Source organism: Plectropomus leopardus, chromosome 11 (assembly GCF_026936395.1).
Source record: "Plectropomus leopardus strain MGB_pleo_1.0 chromosome 11, ASM2693639v1, whole genome shotgun sequence".
NCBI lineage: Eukaryota > Metazoa > Chordata > Actinopteri > Perciformes > Serranidae > Plectropomus > Plectropomus leopardus.
The window spans coordinates 25642043-25668529 of NC_142186.1; the positions used below are offsets into that span (position 1 = coordinate 25642043).

Below are 26487 nucleotides of genomic sequence, written 5' to 3' on the forward strand. Positions count from 1 at the left end.
AAATATATATTTCAAAAACGTCAATCTGTCTGTTGGTGCTCTCAACCAATGGGAGTAGCGCGTCTATTGTAGCAAACAGCCAATCGCCGTCGCCGTTCTTAGGAGGCGGCATCGGGTGGAGAACTGCTGTTAGTCTGCCCTGTGTTTATTGTTAAGGTTGTGTGGATTAGCACTGCGGTACCCAGTTCCTTTTCATAATATCAACAATAAAGCTTAAAGATGAGTTAAAGATGCTCGGTGAGTACTGCGGAAGCTTGTATTCATGCACATCTTTATCGAGCAGTTTAACGACGCTACTCCGCGCTGACGGAGCTACATTAGCTTTAAATGAATGTGGCTGTTTTTGTTGATTGTGTGAAAACTGATATTGTGTCTGTAGGCTGTCTGTCTGCTTGCACAGCTAACCGGTTACATTTGGATACACGTATACAGTAGGTTAATGTGTGAGCTAGCTGTAGCCTGTGTGTGTGTATTTGCTGGTGAGCACCGCACTGCGGGGACAGACAGAAACGGACTGACTGCCAGAGGAAAGACAGCAGGGAGGGGGGACGAGCTTCAGACAGCAGGAGAGGGAGGGAGTTTAAAGGGGGCATGCTCACCACGAGTTACTAACAGGGTTCCCACGGTCATGGAAAACCAGGAAAAGTCATGGAAATTCACAGTCACGTTTTCCAGTCCTGGAAATGGCATGGAATTAGTAAAAATGATTGAACGTTTTGGAAAAGTCGTTGAATTATCAACCCCAAAAGGCATGGGAAATGGGAAGAAGGCATTGAGCAACTTATGAAGAAGTTACCTATAAATCATCAAGAAATTAGACAAAAACAGCTAAAACCAGCTTATGCTGGTAGCTGATTTTAGTTAGTTTTAGTTGGCTTTAGCTGGTCTAAGACGGTCTTGACCCAGTTCTTGCTGGTCTTTGATGCTGATGTGAACAGCCGGTCAAGCTGCGTACATTTATCTTTATGCATATTTCACATCAGTAGACTCATCTGATCATGGGTCCTTGGAAAGTCATGGAAAAGTTTTAAACTTATGTCCATGAATATGTGTGGGAATCCTGTACAGAGTTATAATACTTTATTTATTTCCATTTCATTTTATGTCAGAGCTGTCCTGAGCTGTCCACTTGGGATGACAGCAAGTGTTTCCAGTGGCTGACGGGGAAAGAATTCATGAAAGAAAACATGAATGAAGGAAAGGTGAAAGAAAAACCATGATCCTGCACCAAAACTGATCCAGCTGCCAAGGAACTCCCTCATCTGCTAACCAGCTTGCCCTGGTGATGGCTAACTCAGTGGCCTTAGTGGTCCAAGCAGAACTGCTACCACCTCAGTCCACCGCCTCCCTGTCTCCTTTCCCATCGCTTCTTGGTTCTGGAGAGGATGGAGAGGATGATAGAGACAGAGCGGAGCTGGTGGAGGGAGACAAGGGAGTGGAAGGTGGAGAAGAGGTGGTTTTGGACATGGTGACATCGTCTGTGTCTGGCCCGCCCCAGCAGCCGGAGCAGTCGGACCATCCCTTCCAGTGCATGGACTGTGGGAAGAGCTTCAGGTGGTCGTCCAGGCTGACACACCACCAGCGGAGCCACAACAATGAGAGACCGTACCGCTGCAACCTCTGTCCCAAGGCCTTCAAGGGCTCCTCCGCTCTGCTCTACCACCAACGGTACGCACAGTGAAACTCTTAACCTTCTTATTGTAACACTGTTACAAAAGAGTCCTGAAGCTGTTAGTATCCAAATTTAGGTTAGAAGAAGAAGACATACTTTATTTAACCCGGAGGGGAAACTGCATTTTTTAACTCTGTTGTTATTTACATGTTACACACACACCGAAATACACACACATGCACAAACGGGACCCATACATGCTATAAATGGAGAGATGTCAGAACGAGAAGGTTGCCAGTGGACAGGCCCCTTGAACAGCTGTGGATTTATGCCTTGCCAAAGGGCACTGCGGCAGTGCCTGGGAGGCAAACTGGCACCTCTCCAGCTGTCAGTCCACTCTCCATACTTAGTCTGTATAAGATAAGATAAGATAAGATAGAAGTTTACTAATCCCGAAGGAAATTCTTGTGCCAGATTGCTCCAAAAATACAGAAAAAAAGAATACAACAGAGCATCAAATAAGTGAAAATAAAGTACAAAGTGTCTAATAATCATATTTAAGAGTAAAAAATAAAAAGTAATATTGCACCTGGAGTTTAAAATTGCATGTTAACATACTTAAAGTACTATTCACAAAAAATACTTGTTTTCCGTCCTGCAGAAAGAACATAAACTGGGGAACTACTGATTTTGATTGATTGAGTGGTATTTAATTCAATCATGTAAAAAAACAAAACAAAAAAAAACAATAATTAAAATGATGATAACCTATACACAAACTCAATGAATGGATTCAAATAAACAACAAAAATGAGAAAATACATGTTATAAAATGAGTAGGAGGAAGAATAAAGTTATTATTTCCTGTCCCTTCTCAGTTACTCAATGAATTCATGAACTTCATCTCATATATATGTGTGTGTGTGTGTATATATGCATATACACACACACACACACACACACATGCATAAGCACACAGATTAAACATATTATACATGCATACATACGTGCATACATCCGCACACACAAACATACAAGCCAAGTCCCTAAGGACTGAGCAACTACTGCTGAAACTCAAAGTAGTGAGTACTTTATGTTAAACCCATAATCCATACCTTTGATAAAAAACAGCTGGTGCCATCATATCCCAAAAGAAATTGTTTTGGTATTTTTATACTGTTTATGTGTCACACCTGTGTTGACATGAATATTCAATCTGCTGTCCTCCTGAATAGTTGTCTTTCTTGTGCAGGTCTCATTCGGGGGAGAAGCCTTACAAATGTCAGGATTGTGGTAAAGCCTTCAAGCGCTCCTCTCTGCTTCAGGTGAGATGTCAAACAAAGTCATTTTTAAACAACTGATGTGTCTGGGAAAAGGAAATACTGAGGGACTGTTCATTTTTGATCAGAGGAATGGTTGGCTGTGATTTAAGTTTATTTATTTTTTACCTTTATCCTCCCAGGGGCTGCAGATATTTTGCCTTTGGCCTCGTTGCGTTATTGTTATTAGGCACAACCCTCCCTCCACCATAAATAACCAGGAGCTAAAAGCTAATTTCTCCAGCAAAATGCAAATCCTCTTTTCAAATAGCATCATTACACAAGCTGTCTGTGCACTCGAGCACAATATGGGTGCATGACAGCCGCCTGTCATTGGTCCTACTACACAAAACCATTTAACAAGCTTACACGCACACACATCACAGCATGCACACTTCAAGCATTAGCAACATGTGCGTATAACGACCATTGTTTAAAGTAAACAGTAGCATAACACACACAACAATGGCAGCAGCCAAAATAATATCAGTAACATTGAATGCCATTATTTGATCTTAAAGAACTACCCCTTGATTATCCAAAGTTAAACTTTGAAAACTAAATCCTGGAGTTTAAAAAAACCTTGCATTTTCTCTCTTGTCGTGCATGGAAGAGTGCAAAACTTAATGTTTTTTAAGATTTGTTTTTTTTTCCATATGGACGCCATCGCTTATGATGCATTCAATGACCATCCTAAATTTGATAACGATGATTTCTCGTCTTACAGTTTCTAGTTATAATAATTTGTGTAATTTTGGCAAATTTGTAAAGAAAACAAACTTTTCAAACCCACTGGCATGTTTTGGTGTTTAGAGGGTTTTTAAAATGAATAAAATTACAGTCATTTAAAGTTGTATGTCCTTTTGCTTTGCCAAAATAAAAAGGTGTCCCTCTGCAGTGAGTAAAAATTATTTGACATGCCTCCCCTCCCATAAATAACAAACAGTCCCTAACAAATGAGCAAGGTATTTCACATCTCTATCTCTATCTGCCTCCAGGTCCATCAGAGCGTCCACACTGGAGTGCGTACCTTCTTGTGCCCCTATTGCCCTCTGACCTTTAAATGGAGCTCTCATTACCAGTATCACCTGCGGCAGCATACTGGAGAGTGTCCGTACCCCTGTGACACTTGCCCCAAGGCCTTCAAGAACTCTAGCAGTCTGCGGCGACACAAGAATGTGCACCTAGGTCTGAAGCCTTACACCTGCTCAGTGTGCAACAAATCCTTCACTCAGTCCACCAACCTGAGGCAGCACATGAGGATACACACAGGTGAGAGGCCCTACATCTGCGGCGAGTGCGGGCGGAGCTTCACACACTCGTCAAACCTGGCCCTGCACAAGAACTCACACTCCAACCTCAATGCAGGAGGGAAGGAGGGAAAGAGGGGAGAGGATGCACGGAAGGGAAATGAGATCGTGGAGGTGGTGGTGGGCGCAGAGGAAGTGACATCGTCCATGTTGACGGACATGGTGGGGTTTGTGAGCCAGGAGGGAAGCGATGGAGTCGGGGTGGGGATGGAGGAAGTGTTCTTGTCGACCGCCTCGTCCGGGCAGAATCCGAGCCTCCTCCCCCAGCTCACCCTCACCTCCTCAGGGGAGGACGTGTGCGCGTCCAGGGCCATCGGGACGGAGGTTCACCTGAGCACAGACACCGGGGCCAGCGTGCTGCTGTACAGCTGCGGCAGCTGCAGCCACACCTTTGGCACACGGACAGAGCTAGAGGAGCACCAGTCCATCCACATGGCTCCAGCAGGACACGGGGCCAGTGCAGAGGCGGGGCCCGGGGCGGGGATGGAGGTTGGGGATGGGCTGGTGGGAGCTGGTCACCTACTGGCTGATTTTGAGGAGGTGGTGGAGACGACCACAGTGGCTGAAAATGGACACACGACAGAGGTGCTCCTAGGACTGACGGAGGGAGCAGACGGCAGTAATACAGTGAGTGACTGGATCAGATAGACGTATGTGTGAGAGAAGAATAAAAACCTTCCACAATAAGTGGAGTCGCCAACTCAGGTCATGAAGTGTTGGTTTCAGAGCTCTGAATTACGGCCAACAGCTCCGATTTCACGGTTCCCATGATCATGAAATTCGTGGAAAAGTTCTAAAATGAAAAAAATGTTTTTCTGGGCCTGGGTACAAATGGTTTGGAATCGACAGAATGTTTTAGAAAAGTTTTGAATAAATATTGTTTTGGCTATTGTTTAAAATATGTTCATAAAAATCCCAAGGCATATCTAACTTAAACCAAAATTCCTTGTTTTACTAATATAAAATTAGTTCTGCGCTGCGTGACCGTTGAAACATTACTAGTATCACGTGATACACTTTAACATAAGCAGCTATTTGGCGGTGGGAATGTTTAACAAGTGAGTAAAGTTATCACACGCTAGCAACGTACTTACCTGCAAATGCTTAGGAAATGTGTGTTTGATGAAGTATGGATTTCGAAAAGGATTTTTTTTTTCCTAAAATGAAAATATGTACGGAGCCCAGGAGGAGACATGGATGTAAATTTTTAAAACCATAAAATGCACTTTTTCAAAGGCTTTTTGAAAGGCTGTTTCTGCCTCAGAATGACTTGATTTCATTCATAGAGGCCATATTTGACAGATTATAGCCCACCCAGTCCTTTTCACCTGTTTAAATGCCTTTAAAGAGCTAAAAATACACATAAAATGCCCTTTTTCAATCTGCCAAAAAGTGATTGCAGCTCTTATCTGGTCAATGAAAATCTGTTTCTGCCTCAAAATGACTTGTTTTCACTCTTAAGGGTTGTAATTGACTGAATCGAACCGCTCCAGTCAGTTTTACCAGTTTAAATACCTAAAACTTTCTCATGATTAAGTTATTCGCATTTAAAAAAACCTCAAAACATCCATGTCACCTTCCAGGCTCCGTAAATATGTCTGAAAATAGACATTAATATGAAGCCAACATATTATTTATTGGCAAAGATAAATTGGCCTTTTTGTAGAAAAAAAAAAAAAAAACAAGCAAACAAAAATTAATTAACAACACTGATAAAAGGCTAACTGTTACTCATGAATCTTTGTCAAATGAATCTATGATATCTAAATATATGATATGTAATAATATATATGGTATATGAAAATATATGAAGCTGTCAACACCTATTTATACTTATTTTATTGGCTTAGGATTGTATGCATCATATAAAAGTATCATCAGGCCGCTCTACACGATAATGCACGCCCAGTTTAATATGCAACCCAATTTTATTTAATTACCAGGAGGTCCTTGCTCTGCCTCAGTCCACAACCAAAAGGGTCCCAGGCTTGAAAAACAATGAAGAAAAAAAAATCTGCTCTCATAAATACATCATGAAGTGAAACAAAATGCTTATTCAGTCCTGTTAGTTACATGATGTGCAGTATATGTACTGTTTGTAATGTAGTATGGCCTAGAATGACCGTGCGCTTTAAGGTCAGGGCACTCAGCTGTTTTCTGTTATTTAATTGATCTAAAAATACCCAGCCTCTGAAGGGCTTGTGTTTGATCTGCAGATATGTGTTATTTATATGTATTACTTCCTTTGGTTTGTCCTCAGAATGTGGGCACCACCCAGGCCCAGTTTGACCTGCTGCAGAGCTTCACCGAGGTGACTCAGAGCTCCGAGACCGTTCAGCCAGAGGCCAGAACCGCATGGGCAGGGCTGTCGTGTGGCTACTGCAATAAGACCTTCAAGACCAGTGGAGGACTCAATAGACATGTGTCGCTGGTGAGAACGAACCTGATAATTGCTCTGTATGCAAATCACAGCACTGCACTGATATAAATATATTGTATTTTAATCGATCTGTTATGAAATAATCTTTTTTTTTTTGTCCAGATGCACTCTCTCTCATCCCAGTCCCGCTCCCAGTTCAGCTGCTCTGCCTGCGACCGCTCCTTCCCCCTTCTCTCCTCACTCCTCACCCACCAACACTCCCACACGCCCGAGCAACGTCTCCTGGCTGAGGCGGAGGCCGAGATAGTGTGCCCTCCCTCCCTTTCCCTGTCGCTCCCCCTCCCCTCCTCTCCCAGCCAGGCTGACAAGCAGCAAGAAGGCCAGAGAGAGATCCACGTCGATATCATCACCGTCGGTGAGGAACAGGAGCAGCAACCGGCCAAGCCGACCAAAGCCCCCAAAAAGACGGGAGCAAGCAAGACCACCCCTGCTGGAGGTAAAGGTATTTTTCAAACAGTGCAGACACAAAACATGGATGGAGTCAGTGGAGATTTGACTGTACGATAGGGGAAATAAGCCAAGCATCTGTTCATGTGTTTTGGTTAAGTAGGCTTTCTCCACTTCGCTGCTAGCCATGATGTATCTAATATCAAACTGGTTGTTTAAAACATTTATAACAACCAGGGGTTTTGACTCTCTTTTTCCTCAAAATAATTCTATGCTTAACCCTGTTAGTCTTTTTTAAACTGGCTTGATTTCTTTCAAAAACAGAAGGCTTTGAGCAACTTAAGAAGAAATGACACAGAAATTAATAAAAAGTAAAAATAGATTACCTGAAAATTACCACAAAAAATAAAATAAAATAGAAAAATTAAAATTAAAACAAAAAAACCCAAAAAAAGCCATGAAATTGCCTAAAAAAAACATAATAATTTTGAAAAATAATTTTAAAAATTGCTATCTGGACATTTTTCCTTAGCTTTTTTTATTTATTTAAATAATTCTCTAAATCTACTTATTGACTGCAGTTAGTTGGACATTTCTTGCCAAGTTGGTCTTTTTTTTCCAAGTTTTTGAAAGAAATCAAACCATTAAGTAAGTATGTAAGTAAGAATGTGTCAAAATTCAGCACAAGAAAAGTAATGCTGATCCAGCTTTCGATGGGTCAAATTAATTTCTTTGTGTATTGTATGTGATTTTTAGTTTTAATTTTGACAAATGCGACCCTTTTTTTCACACACTTTCATTCAGAGAGGCCATACCGCTGCTCAGAGTGCGGAAAAGCCTTCAAAGGTTCATCAGGGCTAAAGTACCACATGAGGGATCACACTGGGGAAAGGCCCTACCGCTGCACTGAGTGTGGAAAGAGTTTCAAGAGGTCCTCTCTGCTTTCAATCCACCAGAGGGTAAGCTTTCTGTTTGCTAGAAATGTGCACACAAGTTAAGTTTCCCAATGATTCATCACTTAGGAGCTGAATTTTATTATTTATGTCACCGTATAATTTAAGATTTCTTTAGTTTACAGGGACGGCAGCTGTCTAGTTTGGTTCACACACCCGCAGATGAATGACATCTAACAACAGACAAATCCATAAGGCAATAAAAAAAACCCTTCAAAGCAGTAACACACTCTGTAGTTAAACGTGTCTTTGACTAAGCAGCTGTTTTTCACATAACACAGTTTTAACTTTTGATTGCATTGTTCACACATTTTGATGTTTCTTGGTGACCACTCCTGAGCTGCATTTTAATCTTATGGGAAAAACACAATAAAACACAACTGATTTCATAGCATTTTTAAAGCTGTAACCACTACAATGAACTACAATGAACACAACTGTCCTGCAGACACTTAAAGGTATTTATACTGTAGATATGATTAAAAGAACTTGATAGGGTGTCCTTAAAAAGTCCTTAAAAAGTCTCAAATTCAGTTTTATAAATATTAGGCCTTAAAAGTCGCCAAATAGTCTTATGCTCGGGCCACACTGCCCATATGAGCAACGTGTGATGGCTACCTTGCTGAACTGCTGTGGCTCGCATGCTTGTGTTCACACAGGCAGCATTGTTGCTGTGACGCTGCAGCAGAGCTGCCTGCTGCCATACCTGCTGTACTTCCACAATTAAAAGCTGATATTCAACTAATTCATAAAGATGTGTAAGTCACTGTATTTCTTAATAAAAAGCCTTGAGTTAATATCTGTCAACAGAAATGTTGTCAGAAGGCTTTTTTTTTTAAACGGAAAGGTTAAGTGAAACAGAAATATTTTTATTTCTTCATGTCTGTGACAGATTAAGACTTTGAAAGTGAAGTGAAAGGTGGTATAATGTCAGTATGATCATTAAAAGACCATTTTCACTGTATTTGCTGACAACCGTATGCATCAAGCAGAAAAAAATGAGCCTGACTCCAAATCTCTATATGTGCTGCGGCTGAGCAGCAGCTGAGCAGCATCTGAGCTGCAACTGAGCAGCAGCATCTGAGCAGCAGCTGAGCAGCATCTGAGCAGCATCTGAGCAGCATTTGAGCAGCAGCTGAGCAGCATCAGCTGAGCAGCATCAGCAGCTGAGCAGCATCTGAGCTGCAACTGAGCAGCAGCATCTGAGCAGCATCTGAGCAGCATTTGAGCAGCAGCTGAGCAGCATCAGCTGAGCAGCATCAGCAGCAGCTGAGCAGTATCAGCAGCTGAGCAGCATCAGCAGCTGAGCAGTATCAGCAGCTGAGCAGCATCAGCAGCTGAGCAGTATCAGCAGCTGAGCAGCAGCAGCAGCAGCTGAGCAGCACTTCTCATGCAGCTAGCGTGGCTGCTCTAACCTGTTAACACAGACGCCAAAATAAAAAAACAACAGGTTCCGCAATACACACGCAGTGTTCATGCAGGCTTTGTGGCCTGAGTGTTACATTTGAATTTGTGAGTCTTAAACACCAATTAAAATAACACACAAAAAAAACGAATTGATCCGCCACAAATTTACGCTACACTGCAAATGCTAGCAGCCTAAAGAGGTGCTGAGTGCTGAATGCTGTCTGTTTGGTGTTTTTATTCTGAGTTTAGAGTGTTTAAAAAATTCAGTTTTGGCTAAAACGCTGCACTCATCATTGTAACTTTTTACCCAGTCGTTCAGTCATATTAGAGGAGGGATGAATACCATGACAACCAACCATCACATCTTACATGTGCAAGCACTGAACAACAATGGATAAGAAATATGTAAATATACTGTGTATGAATGTATGTTTCCTCTTTTGAGCCCACAGTCCTCTCTATGTGCTTCAGCTTTCCCTTCATCCAGATAAAGTACTCTTCCTTGCGCTGACATTTTTACTTCCACAGATATTCTGTATCATAGCAACCACGCACAACCAAAGAGTCTCAGCTAAAAAAAATGCTGCGCCTCTAAAGCACTCTCAACTACTCCCAGATAGGCGTTTCCTCAGGAGCGCGTGGTGTTTTCAGCAGGGAAAAATAGCTTTGGTGGACACAGGGCCTTAATTTAATTAAGTCAAAATAGGTCAAACTCTTGTGCTTGAATGTCCACATTTCTGATGTTTCACATCACTGAAACTAATACTGCACTTTCTACTTGCAATTACCCTTTGGCAAAATGTGGATTCACTCACTCAAATGACCATATTCCTACATATAACCGACCTCTGCACTGGACCACATAGGAAAAAGATGATTTGTCCAAAAATTTGTCATAGATTTAGTTAAAAATTACTTGAAAAGGTCTTAAAAAGTATTCCATTTAAGTGTCAGGTATCTGTAGACACCCTGCTTGAAACACAACACGAAATAGTGTTTTTTTGTTTTTTTTAATGTCACTTTCACTTCACCCAGGTGCACACAGGTGTCCGGGCCTTCCAGTGCCCTCACTGTCCGCTCACTTTTAAATGGAGCTCTCACTACCAGTACCACTTGCGGCAACACACAGGCGAGAGGCCGTACGTGTGTAAGGAGTGTGGCAAGTCCTTCAAAAACACCAGCTGCCTGCGTAGACATAGTCAGATGCACTCTGGACTGCGGCCTCATATCTGCTCCATCTGCTCAAAGTCTTTCTCCCAGACGTCAAACCTCAAACAGGTCAGTACAGCCGGTACAGACTCAGCTATGACCTGATGTAGATTAAGGAGGATCTATTACGCTCATTTTCAGGCTTTTGCTTGTGTTTTGTGTTTCTACTAGAACATGTTTACATTCTTTAACCCTTTGAAACCTGAGCGAATTGGCTTGATTTCTTTCAAAAACATGGGAAGGATGCAATGAGCAACAAAAGAAGAAAAGACGCAGACATTTGCACAAAATTAGTAAAAAGTACAACAAAATTACCTAAAAATAAGTTGTTTTTTTAAAAGCATACAAAATGAAAAAGAAAGTTGAAATAGAAGAAATAACCTAAGAAAGTGTTTAGAAATAATAATTTTGTGATATAATTTTAAATATGCAATTATGATAATTATAAATATAGTTTTTCCTTAGCTTTTTTTAACATTTTAATTTTCTAAATCTGTTAATTTCTTTCACTTGGCAGAACATTTCTTACCAAGTTGTCTGTTGATTTTTTTCCTATTAAAAAAAAAAAAAAAAAAAGAAAGAAATTGCACCACTTTGCTTAGGGTCAGGAGAAAAAGATATTAGAAAGTTATTTTTAAAAGGGAAAATATCCGGAAATCTATTATTTTTAACTTTTAAGTATTATAATTATGTATTTAAAATAGATTATGTTTAACACTTTTTCAGGTGATTTCCTTGTTTTGTTTTCTGTTTTAGATTATTTTTAGGGCTTTTTGCCTTTATTTGATAGGACAGATATTGGCGTGAAAGAGGGAGAGAGGGGATGACATGCAGCTGAGGCCTCTGGCTGAGGCCAGAAGTTTGGGTAAATCTAGTAAATTTGCTCAGGTCTCAAAGGTTAATAGCTGTTTGGATGGATGTTATATCTCAGCGACTATTTTTCATTCATCTTCCCTCTTCTTCTGTTATTTCTCTTTGAGCAGCATGAACGCACCCATTCTGGTGAGAGACCTTTTCAGTGCACACATTGCAATAAAAGCTTTACACACTCCTCCAACCTCCAGCTCCACCTTCGCACACACTCCTCAAGCAAGGACTTCAAATGCCCGTACTGCTCCAAGGAGTTTGTCATGCACTCCTACCTGCAGCGGCACATCCGCACCCATGGCAATGGCGTCCCCCTGCCCTGCCCCGGGGGTGGAGGTAAAGATGGAGTGGCTGTGAAAGCCAGCGTTGGGGGAGTGACAACCACCACCACCCTGCTCAACCCCATCACCCTGGAAACCTCAGGAAACCAAGGAAGTCTGATTGTGTCCCAACCAGCACTTAATATCCCCCCGAACACCTCCCAGAACTACTTCATGATTCAGACAGCCAGCGGCCTGCAGCTCATCCCTCTGTCGTCCCCGACACCAGCGCCTCCACCTCCTCCACCACCACCACCACCACCTCCGTCCCAGCCCCAAAACTTCTTCCTCCTACAGTGCCCCTCCAACAACGGCGGTCAATCCAGCTTGATTCTCGTCCCCACGGCAAACAACCCTCCACCAGCTCCGGAGCCTCAGACGCTCCCCGTTCTTCAGACTATCCAAGCTCTCCAGCCCGTCCTGAACCAAACACAGATATCCCAGTTTCCGACCATTTCACAGCACCAACAGCAGACCAGGTTCATAATAACCAACAACAATAACAATACTCCTGTTGCTATGCCAACACGCAGTCTTTCAGCCAACTCCCTGCTGACCAAGCCCATATTAGGGAAAAGCACAAGGACTGCTCGGGGCAGACGTGGGCGCAAACCAAAAGCTGCTCTTCAGAAGTCTGCAGCGGCTCCTGTCACTCAGGCTGCAGGTGGAGCTCTGACTGTAACAAACTGTACGAACGTCTCACAGACTGTTACGACTGCTAACACGACAGAGTCCTCGCCATCATCGACGTCTTGCACTTCTGTCCAAATTCTCCCATCTTCCACCACTGTAGCTCCCACAGTGGACTCCTCAGGACCCCCGTCGACTGTTACACCAGCCACCACAGTAGCCGCAACTTCTCCCGTCTCTGCTCCAATGGAAAGGAAACCCCATACCACAATGGGGCAAATAAGGACAGAGGAGAGCATGACGGGGAAACAGTTTGTGTTATGTTTTGATAATGAAGGACGAGCAAAAGAGGGAATTAATATCAACGAGGGCGGGCAGTCATATGTGTTACAATTTGAAGGGGAAGCATCGGGAGAGGCGGTGGATGGAGGAATGAGCAAGGAGGGAAAGTCGCTTGTGTTGCAGTTCAAGACAGAAGGTGAAGGAGCAAAGGGTGGAGATAAGGGAGGGATGATGTCACTTTTGCATGAATGGGGTGGAGAAAAGCAAGGGGAGAGACAGACAGGAGAGGAGGGCAGCCAGGGGGAATCTTATGTCCTACATTTCCACACTGAGGCGCAGGACAGCGGTACGTCCGGTGCAACCTTCAGCCAAGGACAGGACACCAGCCTGCAGCTTTCCTGCACTCCTACTCAAAGTTTGGTACCTCTTGATGGACAGGAGGTGGTGTTTGAGCTCGGAGGTGAAACCAAAATGGAGCAGGAAGCGGAGGAGGGCATGCAGATGATAGCGCTGATAGAAGGCGAAGGGGGGATGATGGGAGAAGAAGGGGAGGGTTGCAATGCTGCAGATGGGAGGGTTACTGAGGGTGGAGGAGCCATGGAGGGCATATTTCAGCTTGGAAACGGAGAGGAAATTGTGATAATTGAGGTGAGCACCAGTAGCTTACGAGACGGGAGAATGGAGAGAGGAGGGGACGGAGATATATCACAAAGCAGCGAGGCGAAATATGAGGGCGTAACATCGGAGGGGAATGAAAAGTCTGTAAAGGAACACAACTCTGCTGCAGAGGTACAGACATCAGCTGAGGACACAATAAGAAACGGACCTATAACTAACTCTAAAGAGATGCAGTTCTCTAATTAAAACCCCGTGTGCATGTTAGAGAAGAGGTGTGTGTGTGCGAGTGAATGCCTCACTTTTGTGGGCTCAGTGTGTTAGCACTTTAGAGTTCTCCAGGAGCTGAGGGGGGACATGCAGTTAGACGTGTTGTAATCCCATGGTGCCACATACTAGAAATGTTATACATTTAAATAGGCTGTACATGGACCTTGGAATATTCCTAAATATAATAGTTTAAATGATACTGTCATTGGCAGTTTGTTTATTAAGTAAATACATTTTTTTTGTGAATAAATGTTGTACATGGCCCAATTTCTTCACAATGTTAATAGTAAATAGTAATTAATTATTAATAAATCTGTCAATACCTTTCATTATTTGCCTTTTGTTGCTTTTTTAGTTTTTGTAACATTTTATTTGGATAGTCCACCCAGCACCGTGCTCCACCTGCACATGGTTTATAGAGGATTTGTAACATTGTAACAGTTTAGTAATCTAGATTCATAGCTATTTTTTTTTCAGAATAAGGTGAACTTAAACTATTAACTTGATGTAATGGGCGAAAATGAACAAGTGTCGGGTGTGTACGAGGTCAGCCTTTCGGACGTGTTCATGAATCCATAACGTGTTTTAAAATACTGTAGCACTGAAACTGAATGAATGATTGAGGTCCGACTACATCAGACTCCAGTTAAACTAAAGTTAAAGATGATTTTTTTGGCGGGTGGGATTTTATTTGACATGTTAGCATGAAAGGAGGGAGAGAGAGAGGGGATGATATGCTGCGCAGAGCCGCAGGTTGGAGTCAAACCTACGACCAGTGCAGCGAAGACATAGCCTTTTGTAAATGTGTACAGTAAAGCCAGGTTTAAAGGTGCATTCATGTGCTCCTGGGATGGTTGTTCTTCTGACTTCAGTGTGTTCATGAGCTCTTCATCTAATGACAGGGAGGCTACAAAGAAGATGTATTTTATTGCTTAGAGTGTTTAAAAAACAATCGAGAACAAAAGCATCCGATCCGCTGTGCCATGAAATATGATGAAAAAGTCACTTTTTGGATGTTGGACTTTTGGTCCAACATCCTATCAGGCCCCACAGGCTGCAAGTTGAGTGTCGCTATTGTGTGTTGACTGGTAATGCATTGAGAAGAGGTTTTATGGGGGATGGGCATCACTAGCTGTCGATTGTAGAGTAAAGGGGAAATAAAACCAAAATGTAACACAAAGTGCTTCATCCAATAAAACCAGAACACCCCCACACACACACACACACACACACAGAAAAAAAGCAAGATTGTAATTTATTAAATCAATTTAAATAAGCCATAAGTCACCAGAGACAAGATAAAACCTGTAGATAAAAGATAAAAATAACTAAATAAAATATTAATAACAGGTTAAATAAATAAATAAATAATGTACCCACTCACCACTAATCTACACAAAGAGTTACCAGAGTTTGACCCCGAAAAGAAAGAAAGAAAGAAAAAGAAACACACAAAGGTCATTGCATTTGCAGCGCTGTTTACGCCGGGTTTACCATTCACGTAGCCTTTGCGCAGTGCGCATTGTGTGTACGCAAACGGCGTATATCGACACATTGAAAACGTGCAGCGGGACCTAAAACAGAGTACGTTTGTGTTGAGAATCCCTCATTTGCGCAAGAAACCACTCCGGTCTGGTCATTCAGTCAAACGTGCCAACTCTGACTGCTCGGACTTCACAACAAACTGATACATGCAGACTGTTTTCAGCATTTTCAGTCTCATTTAAGCAGCGTGGCGGAGAAGGTAAGCGGAACCGGGGTTCAGAGCTGGAGCAAGAGGGGTCTGAATGTGTCAGCACTTCGTCATAACCATATAAGGATCTGAACGAGGGCTCTTTTCGACTGTACCTTTTGATGGTCGCCGTTAAACGTGCAGATGAAAGCTAGGATGGCGTGCATTGTTGAAGCACAGACTGATGGTGACACATGCATGCTACAAATCCTCCATAATCCCCATCTGTCTTTGTTGTTGGAGCTAGTGTGGGTGTAACGTTACATTGCAAAAACAGGCTCACTGAAAGCTAGTGCATTGCATAATATGAACATTTGAAATATATTGACCCATTTAAACTAGCTGTTACATGTCTGTCATAATCTAGGTAGCATATTCTGCACAATTCTGCACGCAACCACTTGTAATTTTTTCCTATTCTGTTTCTTTATGTGTCGACTTTGCAGTACTTTCTTGTATTTTTATTTTCACCTATTGTGTCTATTGTAATGCACCTGTGAGCAAATGTGTGTAAAAACATGATTCTGATTCTGAATAAGGTCTATAACAGTATCAATGTCTGCATGATTTAGTATCAAACATCCCAATGTTTGGTCATGTTAGTGTCACATGTTTTCCCAAAACAATAATCACCTTTTGTCCACATATTATTCTTTAAATGTGTGTTTTAGGGTCGCTGTGTGGATGTGTGTGGAAACATTGGTGCAGCAATCCTGCTGTTTGTGAATAAAATCCAAACATGGTGAGGCTGGAGCTGGATCAGGTGGTGATGAGGAGGATGAAGGAGGACGACATAGAGATGGTCAAAGCTCTCATTAAGGTTTGTACAGTATAAGATTTTGATTTGCCGTTGCATTATCCTTTTGCAGGCTGCTCGTATACGTATGAAAAGAAATGTGTCAGAATTAATAGTATATCAGCCCCATAATCATGAACCAATCATTTGTATAGAACCCAGGTGACCAATGAGCTCTCATGAGTAAATAAAGATAAAGACAGAAAGTCATAGTAAGGACACAGGTTTGGGTGGTGGATGGGTCAAACAAAGACAGGACTCTCCCCCTCGAGACTGGTGTTTGTGCCCTGTATGAAACCAAGTGAGCTCTTGAGTTATTTTAAGGTACATTGCCACCATCTGTCTTTTCCTAAACCTATACTACGTAACCTTCTTGCCTATACCAACCCTATGTAACTGTAATTAAAATATTTGACATGATGATGCCCAACCGTGGCCTTGTTAAAATGTAACAAAAGGTTTGTTTAACGCTTGGAAAACCTGGGCAAACACGGCACTGAGCTGAAGTAATGACCCAGAAATAAGTAAAAAGTACAATAAAATGACCTAAAAGTTATTAACCCCCCCCAAACAAACAAACAGGACGTGAAAATAAACAAACAGGTAAATGATCTGAGAAAATTTCCTGAAAATAATAATTATTCTGCAAAATAATTTTAATTATATAATTAGACAATTAGAAATATACTTGTTGGATTGTTCACTGCCTTCATTCCAGTGTTTTCGAAATAAATCAAACCAATTTGCTCATGGTTCTAATTCATTAGATTTCATACAAACTGTTGTTTGTGCATTTTCATAAGATATCATAAGAACTGTTGTGTAACAATACATTTCCTTGTGATGACTGATTTTTCTTCTTTTTTTTTTTTTACTTGCATCTCTCCAGGAGGGCTGCGAGGGCACAGAGAACCGTCTCATCCTACACATCCTCACTCGTCCACTCTGCCTCTTCGTCCTGGCTATCTTCTCCTCAATCTTGCGCTGCCTTGTTCATTCCTTCATCCTGGCCCTTGCTATTCCTGTCTTCCTGCTAATTATCTTTCTCAAGATCACCATGCCGCGATCTACGGGGGTTCTGGGCAGCAGCCGCCCCTACTGGGACTATGTGGGAAGCAGCTACAGAGGGACAGAGGACGAGACGCTACAGAATCCCTACTGTAGGATCAGTGGCAAGACACCAGGGACTAAAAAGGTTAGTGTGCTGGTTTAAAGTAAAGTTTTCATTTCATTTTAGTGGTTTGAATTTGAATTTATTAGCACAAGATGTGATAGAAACAAAGAATTGTGCAGGAGGGGTTAAGAATAGACGTCGACTGATATTGTTTTTTCAGGGCTGATACCGATTATTAATAGTAGGCATTATATATGCATTTACAATGAAAATTTAAATATTTCTGTCAAAATTTAGAATTTGGTATATAACAAACTTCACCACAAAGCTTTGCTTAAATGCCTTTAGCAAATGTTTAATCAAAACTGAAATGTTCAACATCATATATAGCAACTTTTTTTTATGAAGCCAAGTGAAAATTTAAATTTAAAAAATGAATAGATAAAAGTAGCTCCCTGAGGTTTTACAAAGTAGAAGTTCCTCCCATGCTGACTCTTTCTGCACTTTTTAATTAATTAATTTCACAATGATCATTAAAATATAGTAATGATACAGATAATCAGCAAAATGAGAAATATTGGCCCCAGTAATTGGCCAGGCCTATAATCTGTAAACCTCTAGTTAAGAAACCTGAAGGGGTTTATAGTAAAAACCTCCGCTCTACAGTCTATACAACTTCTAATGGAAATTCTCTCCTTAATCAATCAAATGCTGCAGCCAAATAATCTTCTGTCTCTTATGTAGCCAAGGCGCAGAATCACACCCAAAGACAAAGATTTGTCAACAGAGAGCATCACCCCAGAGAGAGAGCAGGAGGCAGGTCAGGTCTGGGTGGCGGACTGCGAAGGTGAGATCATCGGCTGCATCTTCAAGGAAAGCCAGAAGCGAGCGGGCATCAGGAGGATCTGCAGGTTGGTGACGGGCTGCTGGTACCGCAGGGAGGGTCTGGGCCGGCTGCTGGTTCAGAGTCTGGAGCACAGAGAGAGGGAGGCCGGCGCACACAGGGTGTACGCTCATGTCCCCTACCCCTCCAAGGTGGGGGAGGCCTTCTTCAGGAAGCTGGGCTATCAGCAGTTTGGGGAGGAGACTAATGAAGAAGAAAATGATGAAGAGAGTAAGCTGGAGAGTCCAGAGAGAGGATTTCTGGGATACCCCCTCACTAAAGTGTTTTACAAAGACCTGTGATGAGTGATAATGGACTCTTGGAGGGAAACGGCTAAAGGTGAAGAAGCCATAACATAAAAAGTGCAAACTGTGGATCTCTGCTGAATGTGAAAGTTTCATTGCTGCAGTATGTTTGGATATTTGCTGAAGCTGATCATTTATTGAATATTTATTGATGCCAGTATTTATTTACTGTATGTGTTTCTCTTCTGTTTGTTTTAAAGCTGGGGTAGGCAGTTCATTTTGGCATCACTGGGCAAAATGTACTAATCACTAGACTTCTGCCCCTGCTATTGGCTCTGTTTTTAGGCTTTAAAAATCTAGCCCATTTTGGGAGAATTTGGCCAATTTGGCTGTTCTGCAAATGCAGATGTGCATGCACAGCCCTTAATCCTGCAGAGAAAGTTACCTTTTCAGCATTGACAACAACTGCCTACACTGCAAAGCAACCAAAAAACGAATGCAGACTTTGCAAAAAGAGAGTCTCAAAGAGAATCTGACGATAAACAAAATAAAATACATTTAAACATCAGCAAAGCATTTCAGAGGAAATATTGGCAATAGTTTTGCTTTTTACCAACTGGAGCTAAAGACTCATAACTGCTGCCTCATGCTTACAGTTATGTAACGAACTTTAGCGAGAGCCTCAAAGCAAAGTGAAAGTGTGTTTGTAGCTATCGACCACCTCGCCAGGAGGAGACCAGGCAGCAGTGGACGTAGTAACACGAATCCAGTTTGTGCAAAACGCAGCTCCGGCGTACCAGACAGCCCAGACTAGCCGCAGGATCAGCAAACTTTCTGTTGCTGCTTTAACACAATTAAGCATGGTTCTGCCACTGGCCGACAGCCTGCTGGGACCCCTGGCACAGGGGGGGTTTGCACTAGCTGAATCTGACCGCTACAGCCGCCGATCGGAGCTCCGTCACTTTCCTCCTGGAGAAGCAGTCCACAGCGGCGATGAGGAGAAACTGTGGGGGTGTCATACTAGCTAAATTTGTCTCATTTTTGGTCTGATAAACCGAGCAGGAGAGCGGGGCAAGGAGGGGCTGAACCAATGAGCTTCACTCAACTGAACAATGGAATTAGATTAAATAAATGAATGCATGGAAACATGGGGTTGCTGTTTGAAGCATGCACATTTGCTGGCGACAGAGGTAGCTGCAGGTATAGCTGCAGCTTTTTTTTTTTCTGCCTATCCTGATTTCTGCCTACCCCTGCTTTAAGAGCACAATTTCTCCATCCTCTCATATGATTGTTTATTATTTAATAATTCAAACATGAAATAATGGAGCCACAGCCATGCTGTTCCCATCATCATTTATAATAAAATATTTATATAAAATGAGTTTCCTTACCATCTGTTTTTTTTTTCTTTTTTTCACCAACATAGTAATGTGTGTGTGTTTGTGTGTGTGTGTTTGTGTGTGAGACGGAGACAGATCGCACACATTTTTTTGTGTGTGAAACCATACAGTTGTGTAGGAGGATGTACTACAGTTACCGTATAGGAAGTGTTTGTGGTTTAGGTGAATCTGCAGACTTTATCTTCTTTTATCTTTATGCGCTCTTCGCTGTCGTTTCTCACCATCTCAAACAGCACTTGGGTCCATGAGTCTGCAGAAACAGTGCTCCTTTCTTTCTTCAGCTTTCTTTACTTTGGCTCTCTATTTTGTATTAATAATGATGGCAATGATAGAATGTGTTGGTTATTAACTAAATATTTTAGGGATTCACTTTGGACTGTGATAACCTCATTAACCATTTGAAACCTGGAGCAACATCACTTATCTTGCGCTATCTTCAGATGCCTTTCCCAAATGTTTAAACCTTTGAACACAGACCAAATTGGATCAATGTCTTTGAAAAAACATGGGAAAAAAGACAATTTAAAAGAGATTAGTAGATTTAGAAAATTATTGTTAAAAAGCCAGGGAAAGACATTAGGAATAAAGGAAAAAGTTAGGGAAAAATTAGATTTAGAATAATCATAATTGCATATTTAAAATTATGGTACAAAATTATTTAATTTTTTAAGCACCTCCTCCATGTAATTTCCTTATTTCTTTAACTTTTTTAAAAACAAATTTTCAGGGAATCTTCTTGTACTTTTCACTAATTTTGGGGGTAGTTTCTTTTGTTGCTCATTTCTCTCTTCCAATGTTTTTGAAATAAATCAAGCCTATTTGTTCAGGTTTCAAAGTTTTAACTGATTAGTTAAAAATAAACTCATTTATAATGAAAGTAACTGTTAAAAGTTAATCAAAATGACACACATATAATCAGTTTGGATATTAGTGTTTTAAAGCTCATTTGCACTGCTGATTTCAAACACAGCACCTTAAGAACAGTATATACCTTTACTGTATCTGACTCAGCGTGTGTGTGGTTTGCAGGTGACTGGCAGTTTATGTGACTAAGTAGAGAAATGCACACAGCCCCAGTCTGAGGCTAACCTTTATATGGTTAGCAGCCCTCACACTCGCATCGTGCATCTACCTCCTGCTAACCTCAGGCGATGTCAGTATAGCATCAACGTGCCACAGATAAACACCACAGGATGTTTGTTCAGAGTTAACGTGTGGGGGAAGGAGGCATATCTCACCTGATGTGAAGACAAATATAGGCCTTACTGCAAACTCGACCATGCAAGCTGTAGTGGAAAATCACCGTCCTTTAATTAACTTTGATGAAAAAGCCGAGACACCCAGTAACATAACAGTGTTGTGACATGCATGAGTAAGTGTGTGGTCGGGTCATTTTCAGCATGTGAAAGCTGTATTTTTACTTGTGCCACTTCTTGGTCATCGTCAGGTTTGTTTCTTCATGACTGTCAGAGAGCAGACACCTGCTAGCTGGGCCTCTACCCGCCCGATCTGTAGCTATTATTATTGTCAGGAAACAGATGTGAGTTCACACACTGGAAAGAAAGTCTGTTTGTGACTGTGGTCATGTGTGTCTGCACGGTATGGCTGTGTGTGAGTGTTTGTGTGTGCGCGTGTGCAGGGTGTGGGCGGGTGGGTTTTGGAAAGTATGACTTGGCATTTCCTACACCCGGTTTCTGCCCCTGACTATGGGTTAAATGCACAGCCGTGTCTGGCCATACTGTACTACTCCACCACACACACACACATCAGAGGAGTGGTAGTGCACGAGAGCGTTCATGTGTGACTGTGAGATGACCTTGGTCAACTGTGGTCAAACCCAGAGAGCTGGGTGGGAAGTGGTTACATACAGTTTGGCATTTGATCAGCCTCTTGAAGTCGGGAAAAGACACATGCACACAAGATCAAATGTGCAGAGGCATTAGGCTGAGTGCACCGTCAGAGTAATGCAATATGATGTGAGGTCGCTCCGAGCATGCAGACACACATTCACATGAATCACTTTAAAATTTGGGGCACCACACAATCATAGGATGAATTAGATAAATTTGTTCCAGATGATGTATAACATATAGACTGTGTTAATGACATGCTCATACAGATGGCTAGCACACACACACACGCACACACACGCACACACACATGCACACACAGATGAGCTCCAAAAACAGCCACCCTGGGAAACGGTGAATTCCCCAAACCGCAGAGTGCATGAGAGGGTGAGGGGAGTCATGGGAAAGCAGGATGCCTGCATGCAGTGCCACTGAGTGAGCAGAGCAAAAACAGACAGAGCAAAGAAAAGACTCGAGCAAAATAATACACATCCTGATTTGGCGAGGACGGATGACAGCGTCTGATGCTTCAAAGGCTCATGAGTGAGATTTATCCGCACACTGTGGTCGGTCAGCTGGCCCGCCGCTCTAGCAAAGACGTAGGGTGAGGGAGGTCGATTACAGTTCTGCTCCCAGCCTGACACAGTTTGGGAAAACCCAGATCAGACGGAGTAGGTGTCAGGGCCTCCGAGGTCTGGGAACGCCTAAAGCTCCACCAAATCTTGGGGCCCTGAGGAGGTGGTGGGACTAGCTAGGTGGAAAGGCTGAATAGCAGGAGGGGTCGGTGGTGATCCCTCTGTGGATCAAGGTGAGAAGGTATCTGGAAGTTTTTACTTAATGATCTGGGAAAACGACAGGAGGGGCCCAACTGGATGAGTCTCAAGTGTTTGGAAAGTTCCAGCCAGTTGGCTCAGCTTACTGACGTCTGTGAAAAACTCCAAAGGTTACAAATCACGTCAAACACTCCTCCTCTCGTGTGTGGTCACCCGGATTATTTTGTAAAAATCTGTGTTGAGTAATCTGCCTCCCCAATAACATTACTTTATTGCCTTGTAAAGAGGCAATAAAAAAAAGAATGGTTTTGCTTCAGTCATTGTGTGAACTAATGTTAAAATGTTAAAAACACATGAAACCCATGATGCCCTTTAAAAGAGGTTTGCAAATGTGTAATTTATTTATAGCTTTAATTGTCTTCTCAGCAAGACAATTCATCCTTTTCTTTCATATCACGCCCCCTGAACACACTTTGAAAAATCTTTTTGACCAACCAGAGGCTGCCTCTCTGATGTATGCAGGATGTTTATGTTTAGAGGTATATGCTCTCAGTTCCCCTCCCTTGAACGCCCCCAACACACACACACACACATACACACACACACTTTCACTCTTTCTCATTTACCTCCATTAAATGCCCACGCCCGCTGAGTGACAAAGCAAAGCGCGTCTTTCAAAATGATTACAAAGCTAGACAGGTGAGCAAAATCGATCCATTCTATTTATATGATGCATATGTCTTTCTATTTGACATTTGTTTGCACAGAATACACATGCATGCTATTAAATGAAAGAAGTAGATTTAAAAAAAAATTATACTTTGGAACCCTAATAAAACATTCTTGAATGTAATTATTTTCCAATAACAATGGCAGTTTACAACCTTTGAGCATTATCAACGAAAGTTTCAGTATTAATTAGTGACTGTCCTGGTTTTGCTAAAAGTTGTGAAAGTGAGATTGTGAAGTGAATGTTAGTCATCTTCTGACTGTCCGTTACTTGCATTTGGTTAACCACAAATTTTTCATTAATTGTGCTACCTTATTAGCATTCATACTTGACTTCATATGTGAGACATCTGACTAATAATAAGTTAAAATCGTCATTTTAAAGAGTTTCCGAGAGGATTATTCTTGAACCTTCCTGGCATCAAATTACTGAATACTATTGAAATTATCTGTCACCAAAGATGTTGGTTTACAGAACAGCAACACTTTTGAGAATTGTATCATCATTGATTAATTCAGAGCACCACTTCTTTTTTTTTAATGTATCTGGTCTTTAAACAAATATTTTTAATGATCCAGTGTGTAGGATTTAGGGGATATATTGGCATAATTGTAATTTAATATAATAATTATGTTTTATTTTGTGTATAATAAATTGAAATAGGAATCACTGTGTTTTTGTTACCTTAGACTGAGCTGTTTCTATCTACATACAGAGCGGGTCCTTGTTTATAGAGATGTTGCACTGCCATGTTTCTACAGTAGCCCAGAACGGACAAACCAAACACTGGCTCCAGTCCTGACCAATCACTTTTTCGTGTAAGCCACCATAGTTAGCAGCCCCTCGGATGACGAGCAGCTTTAGAAACACACTTGTTTTATTTAATGTGAAACTGCTTAATTTAGTATTTTTACTGTTATGGAAGAGACCGCGGCAGATAATTTGGCTCCTGGTAAAACCTCTTGAATATCTTGAATTTTAAGTTAAGAGAGAAAACAAATGAGCACCCATTAGCAAGTGCTGGGCTAGTAACACAGGAAAAATCCAGAGTTTTTTTAGAATGCAAAATTGCTTTATTCAGTACTTTTTTTTTTTAGTCAATTTTTATTACCTGGTCTGTTTATTTTGGAGTGGAATAGACCTTTGCGGATAATTCAGCTCTTGGAAAATAACCTCCTGAACAATAACAACTAAAGAAATGTTAAGTTTCAGCTGGTTGCAGTCCTCACCACTAGATACCACTAAATCCCCCTAAATCTTACATACTGCACCTTTAAAAATATGCAGTTCCCACCTGTTATTCACTAATAAAAGGGGCACCTTTTCTCGCTTTGTTTTAGTATACTTTTGCCCCGCAAAAAGTTCCTCTACCATTATAAGAACGTGCGCTGGGCAAGAGGCCGCCATGAGACATACCTGTGCTTTGTAGTGAAGAGGCGACTGGGGCCGGACTCCTTATCATTTGACTTTGGATATCTACGCAACCGCAACGGCTGCCATGTAGAAGTAAGTACTGTGGGTCAAGATGGAGGGAATCAAAGGTATCAGATTGTATCTAATTTTCTCTGTTCTCCTACAGCTGCTGTTCCTGCGCCAACTGGGAGCCTTGTGTCCTGGTTTGTGGGGGTGCGGAGGTGATGGAGATAGGAGGCTCAGTTACTCCATCACCTGGTTCTGCTCCTGGTCTCCCTGCGCCAACTGCTCCTTCAGACTGACCCAGTTCCTCAACCGAACGCCCAACCTTCGCCTCAGGATCTTCGTCTCTCGTCTTTACTTCTGTGACATGGAGGACAGCCGTGAAAGAGAGGGCCTGAGGATGCTGAAAAAAGCTGGCGTGCGGATCACAGTCATGAGTTACAAAGGTGGAGGAAGCATGAATTGGTGTATATTTGGTAGAGGTATAAAAAGAGAGCAGATGTGTATATAATTCTAGAGCCAGAAGCTAATGGAAGGTTAAGCGAGCCAAATTCCACCGAAAGGCCATTGTTTTCCTTATCATGGTTGCTCTCTGGATGTCAACAACAATGATTACTTTTTTCCCTCTCGCTTCAGACTTCTTCTATTGCTGGCAGACCTTTGTGGCTCGTAAGCAGAGCAACTTCAAAGCCTGGGAGGAGCTGCACCAAAACTCTGTTCGGCTTGCCAGAAAACTCAGCCGCATCCTTCAGGTAAAAGATTTACCACACTGCATGTTTTTCTTCAACCGGAACGATGAGGTCAAACCAATACTGATAGCCCTCTGTCTCTCTTTCTTAGCCCTGTGAAACAGAAGATTTGAGAGATGCCTTCAAGCTTCTTGGACTGTGACCTCCTCTGGTGTTGCTATTGGGTTTATCATTAAGTCTATAAAGAAAAAGACATGTTGCATTGGTCCTTCACTACAACTGCTAAACTGAGAATGTAAAAAACTAAGAAAAAATTGCTTTGAAGTTGTTGCAAGGCTTGTAACGTTAAAAAGCTGCTGCTTGCTGTTTCTGTAGCAATATGGCTGTGTGAAATAAAAATATATTCAATGAGAAGCTGTGATTTACTGATGTTAACTTACGTAGGATAGCCTGGCTCACATTAGCTTTTCAAAAATGATTGTAGAAATATTTAGCTAACTTACAGTAGTAATATTTGAATAGCAGTGATACTAATCTTGCTGCTCTTACGGCAAATCTGGTCCTAGATACGGTGCCGAGTGACTTGCCAACCATTTTCTAATTCACGATGAAAATGAGGTGATTCACACTGGGAATTTTTTTTGTACTTTTTACATACATAAAGCGCCAGAGTGCTTAAACAGAATCAAAATAGAGCTTGTTTATCAAAAAAAGTGCCGGAAGAGGATCCCCTCAACCCCCACCAGAGGTCCTACCTGAGACCCTTATGTCCAAAAATTTTAGAAATCTCCTTAAATCCTTGAAAACTTCCTAAAATCCTAGAAACTTTCTCAGAAACTTCCTAAATCCTATCTCCTAAAATCATTGAAATGTCTTAATCCTAAAAATGTCCTAAAATTCAAAAACACCCTAAAATCCTACAAACATGTATGGGCATTTTGGGTATCCTTGCTTTGGTGACAATAACCTCTCAAAGTAAGAATTTTTCAGGGGCTAAATATGCCTTTGTTTGGCATTAGTGGGGCAGGTGGAGCATTTTGGGGGGCACTGGCCCCCCTTGCCCATGCCTATAACCGGCCTTGACGCCCCAGTTTTGTAATGAGGGTTTTCTGTACATTTTTATCTACTGAGCCCAAACCAAAATTACAAAAGTGATCTCACTTGAGTGACTGTCTTTGAAAGGCACGAGTAAACCAACCTTTGTGTGTGAAATAGGTGGAATGCCCCTTTAAGAGCAT

The 26487-nt window shown here is 41.8% G+C and overlaps 3 protein-coding genes across 4 annotated transcripts; all 3 read left to right on the forward strand.

The window, feature by feature from the left end:
- The first annotated feature begins 86 nt into the window (after nt 1-86).
- Nucleotides 87-13950, forward strand: znf628 (zinc finger protein 628). 2 transcript variants are annotated; one of them, XM_042489295.2, is made up of 9 exons: nt 87-237; nt 1110-1668; nt 2865-2937; nt 3930-4868; nt 6502-6672; nt 6784-7123; nt 7873-8027; nt 10464-10706; nt 11621-13950. In XM_042489295.2, the coding sequence occupies exons 2-9, from the start codon at nt 1286-1288 to the stop codon at nt 13598-13600; spliced, it is 4284 nt and encodes a 1427-aa protein (XP_042345229.1). In that variant the 5' UTR covers nt 87-237; nt 1110-1285; the 3' UTR covers nt 13601-13950. The 2 variants fall into 2 exon arrangements, with proteins under 2 accessions (XP_042345229.1, XP_042345230.1); XM_042489296.2 differs by having other exon boundaries at nt 6784-7117.
- A 1091-nt stretch (nt 13951-15041) lies between these two features.
- On the forward strand, nt 15042-19773 carry nat14 (N-acetyltransferase 14 (GCN5-related, putative)). Its single transcript, XM_042490448.2, has 4 exons — nt 15042-15365; nt 16025-16173; nt 17039-17344; nt 18008-19773. Exons 2-4 carry the CDS (start codon nt 16093-16095, stop codon nt 18446-18448), a joined length of 828 nt encoding a protein of 275 aa, XP_042346382.2. The 5' UTR covers nt 15042-15365; nt 16025-16092; the 3' UTR covers nt 18449-19773.
- Nucleotides 19774-23042: 3269 nt separating this feature from the next.
- Nucleotides 23043-25663, forward strand: aicda (activation induced cytidine deaminase). Its single transcript, XM_042490942.2, has 5 exons — nt 23043-23113; nt 24485-24650; nt 24724-25006; nt 25197-25312; nt 25401-25663. Exons 1-5 carry the CDS (start codon nt 23094-23096, stop codon nt 25449-25451), a joined length of 636 nt encoding a protein of 211 aa, XP_042346876.1. The 5' UTR covers nt 23043-23093; the 3' UTR covers nt 25452-25663.
- The last annotated feature ends 824 nt before the right edge of the window (nt 25664-26487 follow it).

Coding starts and splice junctions, on each gene's coding strand:
- aicda (XM_042490942.2), top strand. CDS start 23,094: ATGATTACAAAGCTAGACAG. Junction 25,007..25,196: donor CACAGTCATGAGTTACAAAG/GTGGAGGAAGCA, acceptor CTCTCGCTTCAG/ACTTCTTCTATTGCTGGCAG. Junction 25,313..25,400: donor AACTCAGCCGCATCCTTCAG/GTAAAAGATTTA, acceptor TCTCTTTCTTAG/CCCTGTGAAACAGAAGATTT.
- nat14 (XM_042490448.2), top strand. CDS start 16,093: ATGGTGAGGCTGGAGCTGGATCAGGTGGTGATGAGGAGGATGAAGGAG. Junction 16,174..17,038: donor TGGTCAAAGCTCTCATTAAG/GTTTGTACAGTA, acceptor GCATCTCTCCAG/GAGGGCTGCGAGGGCACAGA. Junction 17,345..18,007: donor AGACACCAGGGACTAAAAAG/GTTAGTGTGCTG, acceptor TCTCTTATGTAG/CCAAGGCGCAGAATCACACC.
- znf628 (XM_042489295.2), top strand. CDS start 1,286: ATGGCTAACTCAGTGGCCTTAGTGGTCCAAGCAGAACTGCTACCACCT. Junction 6,673..6,783: donor TCAATAGACATGTGTCGCTG/GTGAGAACGAAC, acceptor TTTTTTGTCCAG/ATGCACTCTCTCTCATCCCA. Junction 8,028..10,463: donor TGCTTTCAATCCACCAGAGG/GTAAGCTTTCTG, acceptor CACTTCACCCAG/GTGCACACAGGTGTCCGGGC.